Source organism: Perca fluviatilis, chromosome 8 (assembly GCF_010015445.1).
Source record: "Perca fluviatilis chromosome 8, GENO_Pfluv_1.0, whole genome shotgun sequence".
NCBI lineage: Eukaryota > Metazoa > Chordata > Actinopteri > Perciformes > Percidae > Perca > Perca fluviatilis.
The window spans coordinates 18,860,649-18,882,583 of NC_053119.1; the positions used below are offsets into that span (position 1 = coordinate 18,860,649).

The 21,935-nt window shown below is 41.1% G+C and overlaps 1 protein-coding gene across 1 annotated transcript; it reads right to left on the reverse strand.

Moving 5' to 3' along the window:
• Window positions 1–11,369: 11,369 nt before the first annotated feature.
• Window positions 11,370–21,130, reverse strand: LOC120563791 (salivary glue protein Sgs-3-like). Its single transcript, XM_039808199.1, has 3 exons — window positions 21,061–21,130; window positions 19,608–20,441; window positions 11,370–11,476 (listed from the first exon to the last, which is right to left on the reverse strand). The coding sequence occupies exons 1-3, from the start codon at window positions 21,128–21,130 to the stop codon at window positions 11,370–11,372; spliced, it is 1,011 nt and encodes a 336-aa protein (XP_039664133.1).
• Window positions 21,131–21,935: the final 805 nt, after the last annotated feature.

Here is a 21,935-nt window from a genome sequence, read left to right on the forward strand (position 1 = left end):
CACACTATGCTTGTTACACACACAGGGACGCACACACACACGCAGAAGATTACAAATAAAAATATTACGGTGCCAATCCTCCATCATAATAGCAATGCTCCAAGGTCCAAACGCGCCTGGCTAAAGGGAATGGGAGATGATCTCTGATTGGTTTATTGCATGTTACGCCCAAAACAAACCTATGATTAATGAAGACACTAAGTACAACCCTTTAGAACCATGCGCCCGTCGACCTAGCAAAAGTAGATTTGGACACGCTCTTAACGCACCTGCGCCAGGCGCTTCACGCCGTGCACTTAGATCCTTAAAATGGGGCCCACAGTGTTAACTCAAGCTAGAATATGTCTATTACAATCAGTGGTACACATAAAATAATTAACGATACATTTAAAAAGCAATATTTAATGGAAACAAAATAAATGGTGATTTAACATCAATTTCCTGTTAAAAAAACATTACGGGAGTGCAGTGTAAAAACATTAACAGGAATAAACTGTTAAAATAACAGGAAAATAATGGTAACCCTGCTGCCAGTAATTTCCTGTTATTTAACAGGGAAATATTTAACAGTGATAGTTTATTACAGTGATTTAATATCGTTCCTATCCACGTACACATCACCAGTCACGTTTAATGAGCGTATTGTTTGGTTCAAAACAGCTGGTAATAATTAACCTAAGAACTTATTGTGTGTGCAGAGTTGTTACTGTTAGCACTAATATTATATAATTAAATTAATATTTAATGTGGTTTCCACTGTAATGGACCAAACAAACTGTTCCCCATTTCTAGCAGCAGGTGGCAGTATTTAAATGACTGACTGTATTGTGTCTTTGGTAACTGTTTTAAATCAAGATTACTGATACAGATGTATTTATTGTTGTTCATTTCATTTGGTTTTTGATTTTATTTGCAACCTAGTTATCATCATCATCATTCACCACCAGCCCAGAGTTTTTCTAGCACCTCATATTCATTCAAGTAGTCTTCTTTGAAATGTGTAATTTGAAAATGTTTTGTTTACATTCCAGATTGATTATAAAGGCTAGTTGTTGTCAGCAATTACTAGGCATATTGGTAATATTAAGCAGAATAGCCTACTTAACAACTGCCATCATTATGTATTGCTACAGGACCACACTACAGAGAACACCTCCTAAAGTTTTGATAATAAAATAAAATATTTATGGAATTGTATTTTTACTTTTACATACACACATTTTTCAGATGTTTTCAAAGTTCATGCAGCGTAGTGATGCACAGTTCACTTCTCCATCATCTATTGCTACGATATCTGTCATTGCACAGTCCAAATGATATATTGAGCTGCAGTCAGAGGGAGTGAAAGCAAACAAATGTTGATTGCTTATGCTGCTTAAGACACATAGGCTAGGTGTACAGACACATTTTGATTTCTTAATTTTATGCTATTCTAAAACATTTTTATGTTAACATTTAAGCTTTCATTGAAATATAAAGTGCTGCAAGTCTGATCATAAGTAAGGACAGTCAAAGTGTGGACAGATGAGGTCACCACCCAGGAGAGCCTTGAGGATTATACATCATCAGTGTGACATCTTACATCAGCAAATGTGTTGATGATGTGGTGATCACCTGACTGGAAACATCACAAACTGGAATGGGATGTGCACGGCCCAGGACCGGAGGTCTCTGCAGCGGGAGATTAAAACTGCTCAGAAGATCATTGGTACACATCTGCCGAGCATCAGTGATGTCGGTGAGGTGAGGTGCCTACGCAGAGCCCAAAGGATACTAAAGGACACAGCCTATTCACCCTGCTGCCTTCTGGGAAGAGATATAGAAGTTTCTGCTGCCGCACCACCAGACTGCAGAGCAGCTTTTTCCCCCAAGCTATCAGACTCTTAAACTCTAGTTCATCCTCGGCACTGCTCCACTGATTATAGTTTATTTCTGTTTACCATGTTTATAATTGCTTATATATTAATGTATATTGTCTGTAGCAGCAGGGAGTTACACACTCAATTTATACTTTATACTATATAACCTGTTATATTGTGACAAAATAAATCTACCCACCTACCTTAAAGAAGAATACAATGAATGTTTTGGAAAGGCCAAGTGAAAGGTTCTGACCTTAAAATGACTGAAATGTTGTGGAAGCAAGCCGCTCATGTGAGGAAATCCACCAACATCCAAGAGTTGAAGCTGTTCTGTACAGAGGAATGGGCAAAGATTTGTCCAAGTCAATAAGCAGGACTGTTCAAAAGTTACTGGAAACATTTTGTTGCAGTTATTGCTGATGTACTCAGCGTTGACAGCCTTTTTTTAGTAATGTAATTATGTTTTTGGACTTTCTTTTGAGGACCTTGTAAAATGTTCTTACCTTAGGACTTCACAGTAAATGTTCTGCAGCCATAGATTGTACATGCAATGCCTTTGAAAGCATGTATGTGCTACATATGTTGAATAAATGTTTAAGACTTGTATAGATTCTCTTCACTTGCATGACACAATGGGAGTGTTGTAGGTTATACACACTGGAATGTGTATAGAGAAGAAAGATTCACACAGTATATAGCACACTGGTAAATCATTCAGATGGCTTACATTAGGACATTTCTGATGTGTTTGTTGTCTGAGCTGCTAAGAAGCTGATAGCAGTGTTAGAATCAGGTTAAAACAGAAGGGCGTGCAGGTTTAACTCTGGGCTGGGGGTGAATGATGATGATGATAACTAGGTTGCAAATAAAATCAAAATCAAAAACCAAATGAAAGGAACAACAATAAATACATCTGTATCAGTAATCTTGATTTAAAACAGTTACCATCACACCCCCAACCGCCCGGTCAGACACCGCCTACCAAGAGTCTGGGTCTGCCGAGGTTTCTTCCTAAAAGGGAGTTTTTCCTTACCACTGTCGCAATAGCCACTGCTAATGCTTGCTCTTGAGGGAATTACTGTAATTGTTGGGATTTTGGAATTTATAGAGTGTGGTCTAGACCTACTCTATCTGTAAAGTGTCTCGAGATAACTCTTGTTATGATTTGATACTATAAATAAAATTGAATTGAATACAGTCAGTCATTTAAATACTGCCACCTGCTGGTAGAAAGGGGGAACAGTTTGGTCCATTACGGTGGAAACCACATTAAATAATATAGTGCTAACAGTAACAACTCTGCACACACAATAAGTTCTTAGGTTAACTATTACCAACTGTATTGAACCAAACAATGCGCTCATTAAACGTGACTGGTGATGTGTACGTGGATAGGCACGATATTAAATCACTGTAATAAACTACTGTTGCTAACATATTTCTTTCGGTCCAGGTTTATATAAGCCTATTTATTTATTGATTGATTTTTTTTCTTCTAACGTTACTCTGGTATAACGTTAGTGCTGCATATTATGACCGTTCTAAAAGCTTGGCTTTTATTTTTATAGGCCATATTTACTATTACTTCCGGGTCACTTGGCCAACCTGTCTTATTAGAAATTCTTTGATGTAGATATTCAAACGGAGAAATGAAAAAAGGAATTTCAAAAAAACAAAATCGGACCGTTATTTGAATTTGGTTTTGTCGTTTTTCGTTTTTGGATTCAGAAACCAAAAACGGGAGAACGGTTCTTTCTTTTTACCGTTTCTTTGTTTTTGGTTTGAAACGACAAACCAAAAACAGTTCTCGTTATTTTGTTTTGTGGTTCAAAAGAAAAAATAAACTATCAAAACGTACCCTGACCAGCACACGGCTCTGTAGAGTCGTGTAATTATGACTTTATATACTACATGTACATAGCGGAAACCCTGTTGTACGTCTGCCCTATTTCTGATACTGTGGCGACAGAAATCAACATAGAGGAAACACTGGGTAGCTTTTGCGCCTATTATTATTATTATTATTATTATTATTATTATTATTATTATTATAATAGCTACATGTTGAATCGGCTGCAGGGCTACTCTGACAGTTTTATATTTTTATAAAGATACCCATTTTATAATAGGCCTACCCATAATACTTTTATAACAGTACCTATAATATTTTGGAATATTTTTTGTTTTTTCTTTCCTTTTATTTTTACTGCACAACCTCCTGGCCCCCATTGTGAAAACCTTTGGCCTAGGCTATTTCATTATATTTTATCCAGACAATGCATAGTATTAATTATTGCACACACACACACACACACACACACACACACACACACACACACACACACACACACAAAGAAATACTGAATTAAATAAACATTTCTTTATTTGTACGAATTTATGTGTCATTTATCAGATCAGACTCCGTCCCCACCCAAACCCCTGCCACCAAAATCTCACTCTGAACTCTGTTCAAAACTTGAGAGCTCTGCTGGAGTGGCCTGTTTTTGGGATAGGGCAAACAGTGAACAAACAGAACAAGACTCGTAACCCGCATCATGTGTACATTTTCTGATTGTGCCTAGCCAAATGTTAGTGGAGAATGCACCTTCATCTTCATTAGAGAATTAAATCCATTTGCTGGACATTGCGTCTAATGTTTCAGTTAGATGTGGTGGATTAGCAACGTCAGGTGTGGGAGGCGGTAGTACCTCGAGGTAGAAAGAACCACAGGGGTCTTTCCCATTAATCCACGCACACACAACAAAATAACCTTGATCAGTAGGTTGGGCGTTTCTTAGTGTCAATAACATTGCAGGCAAGGAGAAATTGATTCTCTGCATCGATGGGTTAAGTTGGTGTGGTCTCTAGGAATCATACAACCCCAGTTAAAGGTGCACCCTGCAGTCTTCCACTGCTGTCTTTCCTGTGGTGCAGCATGTGTTTGCATAGCAGCTACAGACTCTGGGAGTGAAAAATGTTCAAGGTCTTGTGTATCTGTGACCAAAGTATCAACATGAGATAGGGGCAGGCGTGCAGCTGTTTTAGCTGCTGCATCAGCCCGAGCGTTGCCCCTAGAGACAGAGTCTGCTGCTCCAGTGTGTGCAGAACATTTGCATATAGCTACTTGTGATGGAAGTAGGATAGCAGTCAAAAGGTCATTGATCAAGTGACGATGCAAAATAGGCTTACCATCAGATTTCAGGAAATTTCGGTGTTTCCACAGTGCACCAAAATCATGCACTACCCCAAAAGCGTACCTGGAATCCGTGTAGATGGTGACGGATGAGCCTTCAGCCAATTTACATGCTTCAGTGAGTGCAATGAGCTCAGCAGCCTGTGCAGAGAGATGTTTTGGGAGAGATTTAGCAATTAGAGTGGCTGTATCAGAAACCACAGCAAAGCCTACCTGTCCCTGACCTGTTTCAGGGCAGCAAGATGCTGACCCGTCCACATACAGAATAGCATCCGGGTTCTGCAATGGAATATCAGAAAGGTCAGGTCGAGGAGTGCACGTGTGCTGCAATTCAGCCAAACAATCATGTGGCTCTCCTTCCCCTGGTGTAGGCATGAGAGAGGCAGGGTTAAGAGTAGTACAACGCTTAACAGTTACGTTGGGCATGTTGAGAAGACAGGTGTGATATCTCAGATAATGTGCTGCAGACAAATGGGAAGATTTTTGCTCAAGTAGGATCAGAGAGACAGCATGTGGTACTGGCAGTGTGAGAGGGGCGTAGCCCACAATGTCCCTGGAGGCAGCCAAAGCTTTATTCCGCAGCTGCTCCAGCTCTGAGACAAATCGGAAGGCCCGCTGCAACAGGGTCTAATTTTGCGGAGAAATACGCTACCGGTCTGAGTCTGTCCCCATGCAGCTGCAGAAGGACAGACGTCATGCATCTTAAATGCTCATCCACTGTCTGAGTGAAAGGAAGGTTAGGGTTAGGCAAACCTAAGGTTGGAGGACTCTGAAAGGCCATTTTGAGGTTTACAAAGGCCTGATCAGCCTCCACAGTCCATGTCATGCCGTCATGCGCAGTCAGATTTTTACCATGAATCAGTTCGGCTAATGGTTGTACTAGCTGCGCGTAATTTGGGATGAAAACACGACAATAAGAACACATGCCCAGAAATGACATCATTTGTTTCTTAGTCACGGGTTTTGGAAGGGAAACTATTGCCTCAATGCGAGATGGAGACAAGGTTTTCCCTGACGTGGAGATGTCGTAGCCCAAAAAATTTACTTTTTCTTTCACAAATAATTTTGACAGGCTCGCTTTGTGGCCTTAGGCTGCAAGATGTTTTAGCAATGCAATAGTGTCGCGTTCGCACTGTTCTTTCGTAGGATTCCCCACCAGACAGTCATCCACGTACTAATACAACCTGTCTGTTGTGTGGTGAAAGTGAGCGTGGCGTGCGAGGAAGCGTTTCTTCATTGCAAGCATGTGTATGTGTGTGTGTCTGCATTACCTCCCTCAAGCGCTGTAGATGCGGATCTCATCCCTTCTGCACCTCCACCACTCCCCTCCCCCGCATCACGTCAATCTGCGAACTGCTCGTTGTTGCCCTGGTTCTGCTGTTGTCTGTTCTGGCCGTCCCATCTGGGTTTAGGACAGTTGAAATATGTCTCTCGATCTCCAGCGGGAACATTGCCACACCCTCTTCCTCTGCCCTTTCCTCTGCCACGGCCTCTTTGTTTTCTGCTTGCCAGGTCTGATACAGTTTTGATGAGGGTCAGCTGTGCCTCAAGTTTCTTTGCTCGTCTTTGTACCTCAGCTTTGTCAGCTGTGAGTGCCAGGATTTTCTCAGCATGTTGTCTTACATCTTCCCAACCAACACAGGATTTCATCACTTCAATTTGGATGCTTGGCAGAAGTCCCATTACGAATGCATTCTTAAAATGTGATTCCCACAGCCCGATAGTGTCTCCCAGCTCAGTCGGTGCTGAGATTCCAAAGTGTCGCTGAAAAACTTCACTTATTCACCTTTTCACCACCTTACTTCACCTTGCATCTGCCGGGTGCTGTTTATACGAGCCATATCAGTGCAGTCTGGGAAAGTGGTTTCAAGGCCAAGTGTTAGCACCACCACTGCATTCTTGTAGGTTTGATTTTCCACGTCGTTAACGTCAGGGTGCGTGATGACAGGGTCAGTGGTCAAGTCAGCAGGAAAATACTGTTTGATTTTAGCATAGTCCATTGGGCCCATATTTTGGAGCATGAGTCGTCTTATTTCATTCATAGTGGGCAGGGAAGTCTCCACAAACCTAAAGAGGCATGCGCCAAAGCCTTTGCCAGAGTCTTTGCATGGAGGCAGGTGGTTGATAGCATTCCTAAGGTCAGTCTCTGTCCAAGGTCGGTATATGAGACCCACTCCTCCTCTTGCTGTCGGGACCTGAAGCATTGGACAGAGGAGATCCTCTTTTTCTTCCTCCGTCTTTTCTGGTAGTGGAGGGGCTGAGGCTTGTGTCACAAGGGTTGGCTGACGTAGATGGCTGTTCAGCATCTCTGTGGCCTGCCTGATGCATGGCTCTGGTCACGATCTGGAAGGGCACCTTTTTTGCGCCACTGGTAGGTCGTGATGAAGCGTCTGCTGGTGGGGCTGCAGTTTCTTTGTGTGGCTGGGGGTATGGGGGTGGTGGCAGTACATCCAGGATAAGATCAGCATCCCTTAAACTCGGATAGAGAGGAGGAGATAAGTCAATAAGAGGCTTCTTTGTCTGCACTTCATCGGGGTCATTTGTATTTAACAATGTCAGCTGTCTCTGCATTTGTCTTCTTTCCCTGCTATCTGCTTCTTTCATCCACATGTTAAAAAATCCTTATTTTTCTCCAGTTGTTTTAAATCTTCCGTCTTAATTTTGTCTCTTTTCATTAGTTTTTTCTCTTGTTCCTCTAATTCCTGTTTTAACATTTTGAGTTTGCCTGTACTAAAAGACCAATTTTCTGGAAAACCGCAGGTTTTCGACCAATACTGCAGGCAACCCAAACATCGTGGGCCGTATTTTCACACCATCTCATCCACCACGGGTCCCATGGGAGTGTGTGACTCAGATCTGCTTGATCCGTTACCCATCTTATCGGTAGAAGTACTTCTTTATCTTACTTACAGTCGTCACTGTAAGGCCAGGTTTCTATCTTATTTCGGGAAAACCCACGCAAAAACCCCCCCCGAAGTTTCTGAAAAATTGTTTATTAGATTTACTTCAAAATCTAATTAGATTTATTCCCAAAATCTTTAAAAAACAAGTCACACCCGTGTGGATTAATCTCGATCACAATTTATGTAATTACTCAAACTTAAAGGACCACCCAAAATGTATAGAAACAACCCCAAGATGGTTATCCTATTTCAGTGTCAAACATCAGTATTTGTTTCTGGAAGTTTACTACAGGTAAATCAAATTACTCTGAATTCAATTTAAATTAGAGTTTGATCTTACCCTGCTGCGTGAAATTGCTTCCGTCTGTTCTTGAAGATCAGTGTGGAGTCAGAAGAGCCCTCCGCGGTTTCTGATCCTCTCTCTCTGAATGCTTTTCAGAGATGGCAAAAGTACTCACTTCTTGTACTCAAGTAGAAGTACAGATACTTCTGTTAAAAAAATACTCTGGTAAAAGTAGAAGTACTGATTTAACTTCTTTACTCAAGTAAAAGTAACAAAGTACAGGCTTGGAAATTTACTTAAAGTATAAAAGTAAAAGTAGCCTTGCAAATGACAACCATTTTTTATGCAAAGCTGCCTGGACCACACAAATGTTACTAGAGTGGTAGCTGAGAAACTTCAGTGGGGAGAAAAGGCTCTTATATGCCATTGCCTACATTTTAAATGGATGTCTGCCAATAGGCCTAAAACATCACATATACAGTACTGTATGATTATTGTGACAGAGACTGGGACTCCAGGTTAATAAGATTCTGACTAAGTAGCAATATATGAATTCAGTTGTGATTCTCTTTTTTATTCTTCCCCTTAACATTTAAAGGAATCTACGTGTGTGTGTGTGTGTGTGTGTGTGTGTGTGTGTGTGTGTGTGTGTGTGTGTTGTGTGTGTGTGCGTGTCGTGCGCTCAAATATGGCTTCTGGAAAAAAAATAAAGGATTAAATATGAATTACTAAACAGACATTAATTAAGAAGTTCCCCATATTTTAAGAGTTACGCAGCACATTCGCCAGGAGTCATTCTTGATGCCTAAACATCTCGGTATTTTCGGTATTGATGACGCGAAAAATAATAAGGGTAACTCCAGTGAAATTATTTGAAACTTGTTAATGAGGACTAGATTAGGACTGTATTTAAAGCTGATTCTGGTTTCCAACTTTGCCCCAGGTGTGTCTGTTGAAACACGGACGGAGACAACTTCTCTCTTTTGATGCTTTATTGGGCATTTGATGTCAATTTAACATCAATATGACATCAAACATTGACGTCAAAATTACGTCACGAAATAGGTCAAAAATTAAAGTCAAATTGACGTCAAAGTGTTGATTTCAATTTGATGTCAAGATTTTAACCTCTACTGATATCATTTTGATGTTATTTTGATGTCTTATTCCTCATCAATAAATAAATGTCAAATGTCAAGCTTTGTTAGCATTTGATGTCAATTCAAGATTTATTTGATGTCATGATGTTGATGTTATTTAGATGCTATTTTGATATCCTTCAATATCAAGCTTCGATGTCAATTCAACATAAATGTGACATCAAACATTGATGTCAAAATTATATCAAAATTTATTTACATATATTTAGATATTTCGATGTCAAGCACCACTCAATTTCAACCTAAACATACAATAACTGACAACATACACATATATATATGTGCAATTATTTAATTTATGTCAAATTTACAGACAGAACATACATCATGTATCATCATTTATTGAAGTGGTGCAGTGGTTTAAAAATTTATCAACACACAAAATCCCAATTTCTGTAGGGCATGGCTAATGTACATATGAAAGTTGTTTGTTTTTCTCCCATAGAAACCACTGAAAAAAAAGCAAAGCAGAATAGCAGCAAGAGAATGTAAGAGAAAAGTGAGAGATCCAGTTGAATGGAAAGGATCCTTTTACATTACTGCAGTCAGTAAGAGCACAAGTGCTTGATTACCCTACTATGATGTAACAATGGCTAATGTTAAATGTACTGCAGAAATTGTATTAGTTTTTAATTGCACAAGTCAAGTTTCTAAAATTAAGTGGTTCAAGTCAAATTACCTAGCAAACAATTTTCAGTTCAGGGAATGTTCCGTGGACGTTCGCAGAAGGATGAGGGAACGTTCGCTGATAAAGTTCCCTCACGGTCGTTCAGGAAAGTTTTTTGCCTTTGTTACACAAAGATGGCAATATCCTGACCCATCATAAATGGCTTGAAATGGCAGTAAGAAACCATAGTGATGGAATATCCATGTTTTATTCATAATACGTTTGGTAAATGTATAATCCAGCTCATACAAAAGCAAAGAATTCGAAACAAACAGTTTGCTAAATTATTTTCCGGTGATTCCCATGTGCTGGAAGACGTTTCCCTCCACATAAGTTAGGTTGACGCACACCGGTGTGTTCACGAGACTTGTCGGGCCTTCTCTGGTGTCTGTTGAGGAAACAAACACAAAACACAGAGTGAGGTCTGGTGTAACAGACATAAAATGGACTGAGTCTTTAAAGTACATATCTTAGAGTTTTACTTACACTTTGCAGCCTTTCCATGAACTCCCTCTCCTCCATGTCCTGGAGTTCCTCCTCCAGTCCCAAGGTCTGACTCCTGGTAGGGGAACTGGAGGAGGACTCAGGATTGCGGGACATCTTCCTGGTGGTGGAGGAGGAGGAGGCTTCTGGTGACTCTGGTGATGGCACGGTGTGGGTGAGGGCCTGGCAGAAATGCTCCCTCATCCTCTTTGACTGGGCCACGTTCAGGCTGAGGGCGTAGAAGCAGTCAGCTGTGGCCGTGTTGTGGCACACCATCTTCCGCTGCTCGGCATGCAAGTTGTTCTTGGCCTTAAAACAGTAGAAGAGAAAAGATTGCTACTGTTAGTTAAGCCTGCAGAGTTTTAATGAAATCCAGCATGAACAGATATGTGACTGAGGAGAACTTACACGAGTAGACACAGCGGTCCTCAGGTCAGTGAAGTTGGGGGACCCTTTGAGGCCCAGCTCTGCCCATGCTACCTGCAGGTGGTGCAAGAAGTTCTTGCACGGGCCCTTCCCAGCCGTGAAAAAAACCACCTGGTTCGTGGCTTGCTGGCTGCCTGCAGCCACCTCTCCAGCCAGCAAAAGTCATCAGTCTCCAACAACATTCGGGCCGCACTATTTGACTTGTTTGTCTCGTGTTCCCTGACACAGAAAACGGATGGACTCTCTCAGAGGAAACATTAACAAAAACAACACTCACAAGCAGTGATGACACCAGGACAAACGTCGAGATTTTTATACTTACAGAGATCAGAAAACCCTCATCGCCAGGCTTGTGCGCCTCTGCAGCCTTCTCCACCTCGCAAACCCGGAGGTTACTGAGTACCCCCCGGGTGATGAACGTATATGGAGGCTGTGAAGGCTGCAAAGTAGCCGTAAAAACGGTACCGCAGCGATGGCGTGTGGTTCTCCTCCAGGGCGTCTGGAAGGAGAGAAGACAAAAAGTATTTCAGCACACGAAGGGGAAGACAAACAAACACAAAGACTTTGCACTTGGACTATTTTGGCTATTTTGGAAAGAGGGATGCACACTTACCCAGCAGCTCTGGGATCCTCAGTTTGGCCCCCTCATGGCACCGCTTCATCAATGTTCCTTAAAAACAGCCAACTGAACAATTCAGTCTGTCCCTTTGCCAGGTAAAATGTAAAAGATCTTACCCTCAACACCTTGGACTGTGCATTTTCCAGCTTGGCAGTGGGGCAGCTGCCCTTGTGGTACCGCTGGTTGTCCCGGAGGTAGTTTTCTGTGAACACACATTTAAAATGATCTGAGTAACATTTAATATTGAGGTAGAATCTTAAAACACACACACACACACACACACACACACACACACACACACACACACACACACACACACACACACACACACACACACACACACACACACACACACACGTCCTACTTTTCTTATTAACCAATTGAAGGAGGACATTCAGGTTGCTTATTGTTTATTTTACCCTACTTTGTCTGTTTGCCCAAAAGTTAGCTTAGTAAGTTACCTTGTTTGCATTTTAACAGAAAAATGTCTGAAAAATTATAATACAGGAAAATAATTGTCTTAATGTCAGTAAAAGGGAAGAAGTGTCATGTTGTTAAAATGTATTTAACAACATGAATGTATTACCCTATTCACCTGTAATGTATGGAACTTACATAACGCTACAGTGTAGCTACACCAAACTTTCCAGTTTCCTTCCTCTCTATATTCTGAAGAGTTTTACCTTAGGGATTAGTTCATCTATCATTCAAAAGCCTGATTTATGTAAAACGTTATACCTAAAAACGGCACACAATAGATTTTTTTTCTTGGCTGTCCAAAATTCCCTCTGTAAAAACGTGTGTAGTCTACTCTATAAATTTGTTATGTATATTCATCGTTAAAACTAAAATGGCCGAGATAACTTCCAGGGAGTTGTGTAAATCAGAGGTACACCACAGCTTTGGGCGGGAGACTGTGATGTGTCTGCCCGTCCGCCTACATAAAGTACTTAATACATAACTTTTAGTAACGTTACACAAACAATTAAATACACATTACATATGGAAACGTGAGCATTCAAAATAGGCTACGGAGCCACTCTTATCTGCCTCTCCACCTGATCCCCACTTTCTGACACCAGGGGCCTCATTTATAAAACTGTGCGTAGATTCTATTCTGAAAGATTTTGTGCGCAAAAAAGTCAGAATTTTCGTACGCAAAAACAATATTCTGATTTATAACACCTTGCGGCGCACACCGGTACGCACTCTTCTCGTTATAAATACGGACGTGCGTTACCTTATGCGGTCGTGCACGAGCCTCACGCTCCTCCCAAGGTCGTCCCATATTTGTCCTAATAAGGTCCATGTTAATCAATCAATGAATATTCCAGCCCTTGATCACCAATCACGAAACGGAAAAATGGGGAAAAAACACGATTCTGTGATTGTGAGATCGATGTGCTCCTAACAGAGGTAGAACATCAAAACAAAATCCTGTTTGGAAGCCGTAACCCTTGTGTAGTGTTCATATTGTTGTTACACAGCCTTAATACTTAACAGATTTAGCTCAATTACCAATGATATTCATCATTTATTGTTCCTATTTGCCATTTACCCCTGAGAGATCACATTTATGATCATATGATCATTTTCGTTTTTTGTGAGAAAGGAAATTCAATTATTAAAAAGGTAAAAAATAGAAACAAGATTTTGGATCATTATTGGTGCAAAACAGGTGAAAGTGCTTGAAATGTGACAATTTGGTAACTTGTATGGTAATTGTGTGGGAATAGCAGGTGCAGAAAGACAACATTCCCACACACAGACACCTACAATCAGACACGACCACATAAAGACGCACAGACACAGACACAGACACACACACACACACACACACACACACACACACACACACACACACACACACACACACACACACACACAGATACACATCAAACAAACAACGCATTTCCCGGGGAGAGCAGCGGAGGAAAAGCGCATTCCCTCCGCTGCACGGTGTGGGAGGAGCCCCTGCCTCTCCCCCGTTGCTGGCAGCCCCTCGCCGGGCGCCGCGACAGGCTCTGGGTCGGTTTAGCAAGAACGGGATTGTTGGGTTCAGGAAAACAAAAACTGGGTTAGGTTCGGAAAACGGGCATACCATCGGAGTTCACTAAAACGCAGTCTACAAAACCTTGGGAGCATTACGCACGATCACACGTGTGGTCAAAAGTTTGCGGAAAACTGGGAACATTTTTACGCATGGAAAGTCTTTATAAATCCCGACAATTGCGAGGAATGTTGCGACGACAAATTTCACCCTGCTTCACGCAACTTTTTCTTGCGTAACAGGTTTTATAAATGAGGCCCCAGGTTTGTAATGGGAGTTTCCTTTGCAGCAGGGGAGAAGTTTTCAAAGTTTAGTAAAGTGAAACAAATAAGACAGTCTGAGACTAAAACCAAGTTGGGTTTTTGTATTTTATGAAAGATATATTTGCAAATATAGGAGGAATACAGGTTCACAAAAAGCGCATCTGCTCATCTGCTTACGAATAGATTCCTCAAATGAGTAAGAGCAAACAGTGAGCTTAAATGCACATCGGGAAAAGGGGAATGACATTCAAACACAATCAATTCTTAACATGACTTTGCACTTTCTTACAGGCAATAAAGATAAAGATCCTGTCAGACACTTCTCCCAGGCGACATAAAGATATAGATCCAGTGCTGACACTTTCTAAAAAGACCAGAAAACGTCATAAAACCTACTTCATCTAATCCTTTGTTCCCTACTGCCCCAGCTAGGGTCATATTCCCCGTACATCTAAACTGAAAAGGGAGGAACGGATTTGGGGAAGGAAGATGTTTCACTTGTGGCCTTGTAGATTATCAGTTCACACAAAGGGCATACGCATTCGTCTTCCAGACTCTCTGTCTCAGCAGTTAAGCAGAATCAAATCAACAAGTAAAACTGAGATAAACTGTCTTTCAATAATGTGAGAAAATGCAATGTACTAATAAAACATAAGGATTATAAGGAATAATGCTTAAATGTAAGATCAGTCCATTTGTTGCGTTGCATGTTAATTTTTGATCAAGTTCGTTCAAAGATATATCCTTGTATTGTGTTGCTCTACATTCTATTTCCAGAGGATTTCTGCAAACACATCTATATCAATAATTTATCAATTGGTTCATAGTCTCCATCATCTTCAAAATGAGGGTAATGATTGTTTTTCCAATCTGATCACTTACAAATACAATAATCAGATGTTGTTGTGGTAGATTTTTCTGTGGCTGTTGTTATGGTAGTTTGTCCTCCTGTTGATGGTGATGTTGTTGATGGTGATGTTGTAACCACTCCATTTGTTACTACAACAGGGGTTGTGTTAGGTTTTTCTGTGGCTGTTGATGTGGTAGGTTTTTCTGTGACGGATGTTGTTGTGGTAGTTTTTTCTGTGACTGTTGTTGTGGTAGGATCTCCTGTGACTGTTGTTGTGGGAGGTTTTTCTGTGACAATTGTTTTGTTAGGTTTTTCTGTGGCAGTTGTTGTGGTAGGTTTGTCTGTGATGGATGTTGTTGTGGTAGGTTATCCTGTGATGGTTGTTGTGGGAGGTTGTTCTGTGGCTGCTGTTGTGTTAGGTTTTTCTGTGACGATTGTTTTGGCAGGTTTTTCTGTGGCTGTTGTTGTGGTAGGTTCTTCTGTGACCGTTGTGGTAGTCTTTTCTGTGACTGTTGTTGTGGTAATTGTTTCTGTGACTGTTGTTGTGGTAGGTTCTGCTGTGACTGTTGTTGTGGTAGGCTTTTCTGTGTCTGTTGTTGTGGTAGGTTCTCCTGTGACTGTTGTTGTGGTAGGTTGTCCTGTGACTGTATTTGTGGTAAGTTTTTCTGTGGCTGTTGTTGTGATAGGTTTTTCTGTGACTGTTGTTGGGGTACATTCTTTTGTGACTGTTGTGGTAGATTTTTCTGTGACTGTTGTTGCGGTAGGTATTTCTGTGGCTGTTGTTGTGGTAGGTTTTTCTGTGGCTGTTGTTGTGGTTAGTTTTTCTGTGACTGTTGTTGGGGTACATTCTTTTGTGACTGTTGTGGTAGGTTTTTCTGTGACTGTTGTTGTGGTAGGTTCTCCTGTGATGGTTGTTGTGGTAGGCTTTCTGTGACTGTTGTAGGTTTTTCCGTGACTTTTATTGTGGTAGTTTTTTTCTGTGGCTGTTGTTGTGGTAGGTTTTTCTGTGACTGGTATTGTGGTAGATGTTTCTGTTGTTGCTGAGTTGGTTGAGCTACACATGCTACAGCAACATTTCACTCGTATTTCATAGTCATAACAAATAGGAGGTATTTGGTCTTTGTTATGACAGATCAGTCCATTTGTTGAGTTGCATGTTACTTTTTGATCAAGTTCGTTCAAAGATATATCCTTGTATTGTGTTGCTCTACATTCTATTTCCAGAGGATTTCTGCAAACACTCAGATCTATATCAATAATTTCTTCAATTGGTTCATAGTCTCCATCATCGTCAAAATGAGGGTAATGATTGTTTTTCCAATCTGACCACTTACAATTGCAATAATCGGATGTTGTTGTGGTAGGTTTTCCTGTGGCTGTTGTTGTGGTAGTGTGTCCTCCTGTTGATGGTGATGTTGTTGATGGTGATGTTGTAACCACTCCACTTGTTACTACAATGGGGGTTGTTGTGGTAGGTTTTTCTGTGGCTGTTGTTGTGGTGTTTTTTTCTGTGACTGTTTTTGTGGTAGGTTTTTCTGTGACTGTTGTTGTGGTAGATTTTTCTGTGACTGTTGTTGTGGTAGGTTTTTCTGTGGCTGCTGTTGTGGTAGGTTTTTCTGTGACTGTTGTTGGGGTACATTCTTTTGTGACTGTTGTGGTAGGTTTTTCTGTGACTGTTGTTGTGGTAGGTTTTTCTGTGGCTGCTGTTGTGGTAGGTTTTTCTGTGGCTGCTGTTGTGGTAGGTTTTTCTGTGACTGTTGTTGTGGTAGGATCTCCTGTGACTGTTGTTGTGGGAGGTTTTTCTGTGACAATTGTTTTGTTAGGTTTTTCTGTGGCAGTTGTTGTGGTAGGTTTGTCTGTGATGGATGTTGTTGTGGTAGGTTATCCTGTGATGGTTGTTGTGGGAGGTTGTTCTGTGGCTGCTGTTGTGTTAGGTTTTTCTGTGACGATTGTTTTGGCAGGTTTTTCTGTGGCTGTTGTTGTGGTAGGTTCTTCTGTGACCGTTGTGGTAGTCTTTTCTGTGACTGTTGTTGTGGTAATTGTTTCTGTGACTGTTGTTGTGGTAGGTTCTGCTGTGACTGTTGTTGTGGTAGGCTTTTCTGTGGCTGTTGTTGTGATAGGTTTTTCTGTGACTGTTGTTGGGGTACATTCTTTTGTGACTGTTGTGGTAGATTTTTCTGTGACTGTTGTTGCGGTAGGTATTTCTGTGGCTGTTGTTGTGGTAGGTTTTTCTGTGGCTGTTGTTGTGGTTAGTTTTTCTGTGACTGTTGTTGGGGTACATTCTTTTGTGACTGTTGTGGTAGGTTTTTCTGTGACTGTTGTTGTGGTAGGTTCTCCTGTGATGGTTGTTGTGGTAGGCTTTCTGTGACTGTTGCAGGTTTTTCCGTGACTTTTATTGTGGTAGTTTTTTTCTGTGGCTGTTGTTGTGGTAGGTTTTTCTGTGACATTTATTATGGTAGTTTTTTCTGTGGCTGTTGTTGCGGTAGGTTTTTATGTGGCTGTTGTTGTGGTAGGTTCTCCTGTGACTGGTATTGTGGTAGATGTTTCTGTTGTTGCTGAGTTGGTTGAGCTACACATGCTACAGCAACATTTCACTCGTATTTCATAGTCATAACAAATAGGAGGTATTTGGTCTTTGTTATGACAGATCAGTCCATTTGTTGAGTTGCATGTTACTTTTTGATCAAGTTCGTTCAAAGATATATCCTTGTATTGTGTTGCTCTACATTCTATTTCCAGAGGATTTCTGCAAACACTCAGATCTATATCAATAATTTCTTCAATTGGTTCATAGTCTCCATCATCGTCAAAATGAGGGTAATGATTGTTTTTCCAATCTGACCACTTACAATTGCAATAATCGGATGTTGTTGTGGTAGGTTTTCCTGTGGCTGTTGTTGTGGTAGTGTGTCCTCCTGTTGATGGTGATGTTGTTGATGGTGATGTTGTAAACCACCCAATTGTTACGACAATGGGGGTTGTTGTGGTAGGTTTTTCTGTGGCTGTTGTTGTGGTTGTTTTTTCTGTGACTGTTTTGTGGTAGGTTTTTCTGTGACTGTTGTTGTGGTAGATTTTCTGATGACTTTTTAGTTGTGGTAGGTTTTTCTGTGGCTGTTGTTGTGGTAGGTTTTTCTGTGGCTGCTGTTGTGGTAGGTTTTTCTGTAACTGTTGTGGTAGGTTTTTCTGTGACTGTTGTTGGGGTAGGTTTTTCTGTGGCAGCTGTTGTGGTAGGTTTTTCTGTGACTGTTGTTGTGGTAGGTTTTTCTGTGGCTGCTGTTGTGGTAGGTTTTTCTGTGACTGTTGTTGGGGTACATCCTTTTATGACTGTTGTGGTAGGTTTTTCTGTGGCTGCTGTTGTGGTAGGTTTTTTTGTGACTGTTGTTGTGGTAGATTTTTCTGTGACTGTTGTTGTGGTAGGTTTTTCTGTGGCTGCTGTTATGGTAAGTTTTTCTGTGACTTTTGTTGTGGTAGATTTTTCTGTGGCTGTTGTGGTAGGTTTTTCTGTGACTGTTGTACATTCTTTTGTGACTGTTGTGGTAGGTTTTTCTGTGGCTGTTGTTGTGGTAGTTTGTCCTGTTGATGGGGATGTTGTAACCACTCCACTTGTTACTACAATGGGGGTTGTTGTGGTAGGTTTTTCTGTGGCTGTTATTGTGGTGGTTATTTCTGTGACTGTTTTTGTGGTAGGTTTTTCTGTGGCTGCTGTTGTGGTAGGTTTTTCTGTGACTGTTGTTGGGGTACATTCTTTTGTGACTGTTGTGGTAGGTTTTTCTGTGGCTGTTGTTGGGGTACATCCTTTTATGACTGTTGTGGTAGGTTTTTCTGTGGCTGTTGTTGTGGTAGTTTGTCCTCCTGTTGATGGTGATGTTGTCGATGGTGATGTTGTAACCACTCCACTTGTTACTACAATGGGGGTTGTTGCGGTAGGTTTTTCTGTGACTGTTTTTGTGGTAGGTTTTTCTGTGACTGTTGTTGTGGTAGATTTTTCTGTGACTGTTGTTGTGGTAGGTTTTTCTGTGGCTGCTGTTATGGTAGGTTTTTCTGTGACTGTTGTTGTGGTAGATTTTTCTGTGACAGTTGTTGTGGTAGGTTTTTCTGTGACTTTTGTTGTGGTAGGTTTTTCTGTGGCTGTTGTTGTGGTAGGTTTTTCTGTGACTGTTGTTGGAGTACATTCTTTTGTGACTGTTGTGGTAGGTTTTTCTGTGGCTGTTTTTGTGGTAGTTTGTCCTCCTGTTGATGGTGATGTTGTAACCACTCCACTTGTTACTACAATGGGGGTTGTTGTGGTAGGTTTTTCTGTGGCTGTTATTGTGATGGTTTTTTCTGTGACTGTTTTTGTGGTAGGTTTTTCTGTGACTGTTGTTGTGGTAGATTTTTCTGTGACTGTTGTTGGGGTACATTCTTTTGTGACTGTTGTGGTAGGTTTTTCTGTGGCTGTTGTTGTGGTAGTTTGTCCTCCTGTTGATGGTGATGGTGTTGATGGTGATGTTGTAACCACTCCACTTGTTACTACAATGGGGGTTGTTGTGGTATGTTTTTCTGTGACTGTTGTTGTGGTAGATTTTTCTGTGACTGTTGTTGTGGTAGGTTTTTCTGTGGCTGCTGTTATGGTAGGTTTTTCTGTGACTGTTGTTGGGGTACATTCTTTTGTAACTGTTGTGGTAGGTTTTTCTGTGGCTGTTGTTGTGGTAGGTTTTTCTGTGGCTGCTGTTATGGTAGGTTTTTCTGTGACTGTTGTTGGGGTACATTCTTTTGTAACTGTTGTGGTAGGTTTTTCTGTGACTTTTGTTGTGGTAGGTTTTTCTGTGGCTGTTGTGGTAGGTTTTTCTGTGACTGTTGTTGGAGTACATTCTTTTGTGACTGTTGTGGTAGGTTTTTCTGTGGCTGTTATTGTGGTGTTTTTTTCTGTGACTGTTTTTGTGGTAGGTTTTTCTGTGACTGTTGTTGTGGTAGATTTTTCTGTGACTGTTGTTGTGGTAGGTTTTTCTGTGGCTGCTGTTATGGTAGGTTTTTCTGTGACTGTTGTTGGGGTACATTCTTTTGTAACTGTTGTGGTAGGTTTTTCTGTGGCTGTTGTTGTGGTAGGTTTTTCTGTGGCTGCTGTTATGGTAGGTTTTTCTGTGACTGTTGTTGGGGTACATTCTTTTGTAACTGTTGTGGTAGGTTTTTCTGTGACTTTTGTTGTGGTAGGTTTTTCTGTGGCTGTTGTGGTAGGTTTTTCTGTGACTGTTGTTGGAGTACATTCTTTTGTGACTGTTGTGGTAGGTTTTTCTGTGGCTGTTATTGTGGTGGTTTTTTCTGTGACTGTTTTTGTGGTAGGTTTTTCTGTGACTGTTGTTGTGGTAGATTTTTCTGTGACTGTTGTTGGGGTACATTCTTTTGTGACTGTTGTGGTAGGTTTTTCTGTGGCTGTTGTTGTGGTAGTTTGTCCTCCTGTTGATGGTGATGTTGTTGATGGTGATCTTGTAACCACTCCACTTGTTACTACAATGGGGGTTGTTGTGGTAGGTTTTTCTGTGGCTGTTATTGTGGTGGTTTTTTCTGTGACTGTTTTTGTGGTAGGTTTTTCTGTGACTGTTGTTGTGATAGATTTTTCTGTGACTGTTGTTGTGGTAGGTTTTTCTGTGGCTGCTGTTATGGTAGGTTTTTCTGTGACTGTTGTTGGGGTACATTCTTTTGTAACTGTTGTGGTAGGTTTTTCTGTGGCTGTTGTTGTGGTAGGTTTTTCTGTGACTGTTTTTGTGGTAGGTTTTTCTGTGGCTGTTGTTGTGGTAGTTTGTCCTCCTGTTGATGGTGATGTTGTTGATGGTGATGTTGTAACCACTCCACTTGTTACTACAATGGGGGTTGTTGTGGTAGGTTTTTCTGTGGCTTTTATTGTGGTGGTTTTTTCTGTGACTGTTTTTGTGGTAGGTTTTTCTGTGACTGTTGTTGGGGTACATTCTTTTGTGACTGTTGTGGTAGGTTTTTCTGTGGCTGTTGTTGTGGTAGTTTGTCCTCCTGTTGATGGTGATGTTGTTGATGGTGATGTTGTAACCACTCCACTTGTTACTACAATGGGGGTTGTTGTGGTAGGTTTTTCTGTGGCTGTTATTGTGGTGGTTTTTTCTGTGACTGTTTTTGTGGTAGGTTTTTCTGTGACTGTTGTTGTGGTAGGTTTTTCTGTGGCTGCTGTTATGGTAGGTTTTTCTGTGACTGTTGTTGGAGTACATTCTTTTGTGACTGTTGTGGTAGGTTTTTCTGTGGCTGTTATTGTGGTGTTTTTTTCTGTGACTGTTTTTGTGGTAGGTTTTTCTGTGACTGTTTTTGTGGTAGGTCTTTCTGTGACTGTTGTTGTGGTAGATTTTTCTGTGACTGTTGTTGGGGTACATTCTTTTGTGACTGTTGTGGTAAGTTTTTCTGTGGCTGTTGTTGTGGTAGTTTGTCCTCCTGTTGATGGTGATGTTGTTGATGGTGATCTTGTAACCACTCCACTTGTTACTACAATGGGGGTTGTTGTGGTAGGTTTTTCTGTGGCTGTTATTGTGGTGGTTTTTTCTGTGACTGTTTTTGTGGTAGGTTTTTCTGTGACTGTTGTTGTGGTAGATTTTTCTGTGACTGTTGTTGTGGTAGGTTTTTCTGTGGCTGCTGTTATGGTAGGTTTTTCTGTGACTGTTGTTGGGGTACATTCTTTTGTAACTGTTGTGGTAGGTTTTTCTGTGGCTGTTGTTGTGGTAGGTTTTTCTGTGACTGTTGTTGGAGTACATTCTTTTGTGACTGTTGTGGTAGGTTTTTCTGTGGCTGTTGTTGTGGTAGTTTGTCCTCCTGTTGATGGTGATGTGGTAACCACTCCACTTGTTACTACAATGGGGGTTGTTGTGGTAGGTTTTTCTGTGGCTGTTATTGTGGTGGTTTTTTCTGTGACTGATTTTGTGGTAGGTTTTTCTGTGACTGTTGTTGTGGTAGATTTTTCTGTGACTGTTGCTGTGGTAGGTTTTTCTGTGGCTGCTGTTGTGGTAGGTTTTTCTGTGACTGTTGTTGGGGTACATTCTTTTGTGACTGTTGTGGTAGGTTTTTCTGTGGCTGTTGTTGTGGTAGTTTGTCCTCCTGTTGATGGTGATGTTGTTGATGGTGATGTTGTAACCACTCCACTTGTTACTACAATGGGGGTTGTTGTGGTAGGTTTTTCTGTGGCTG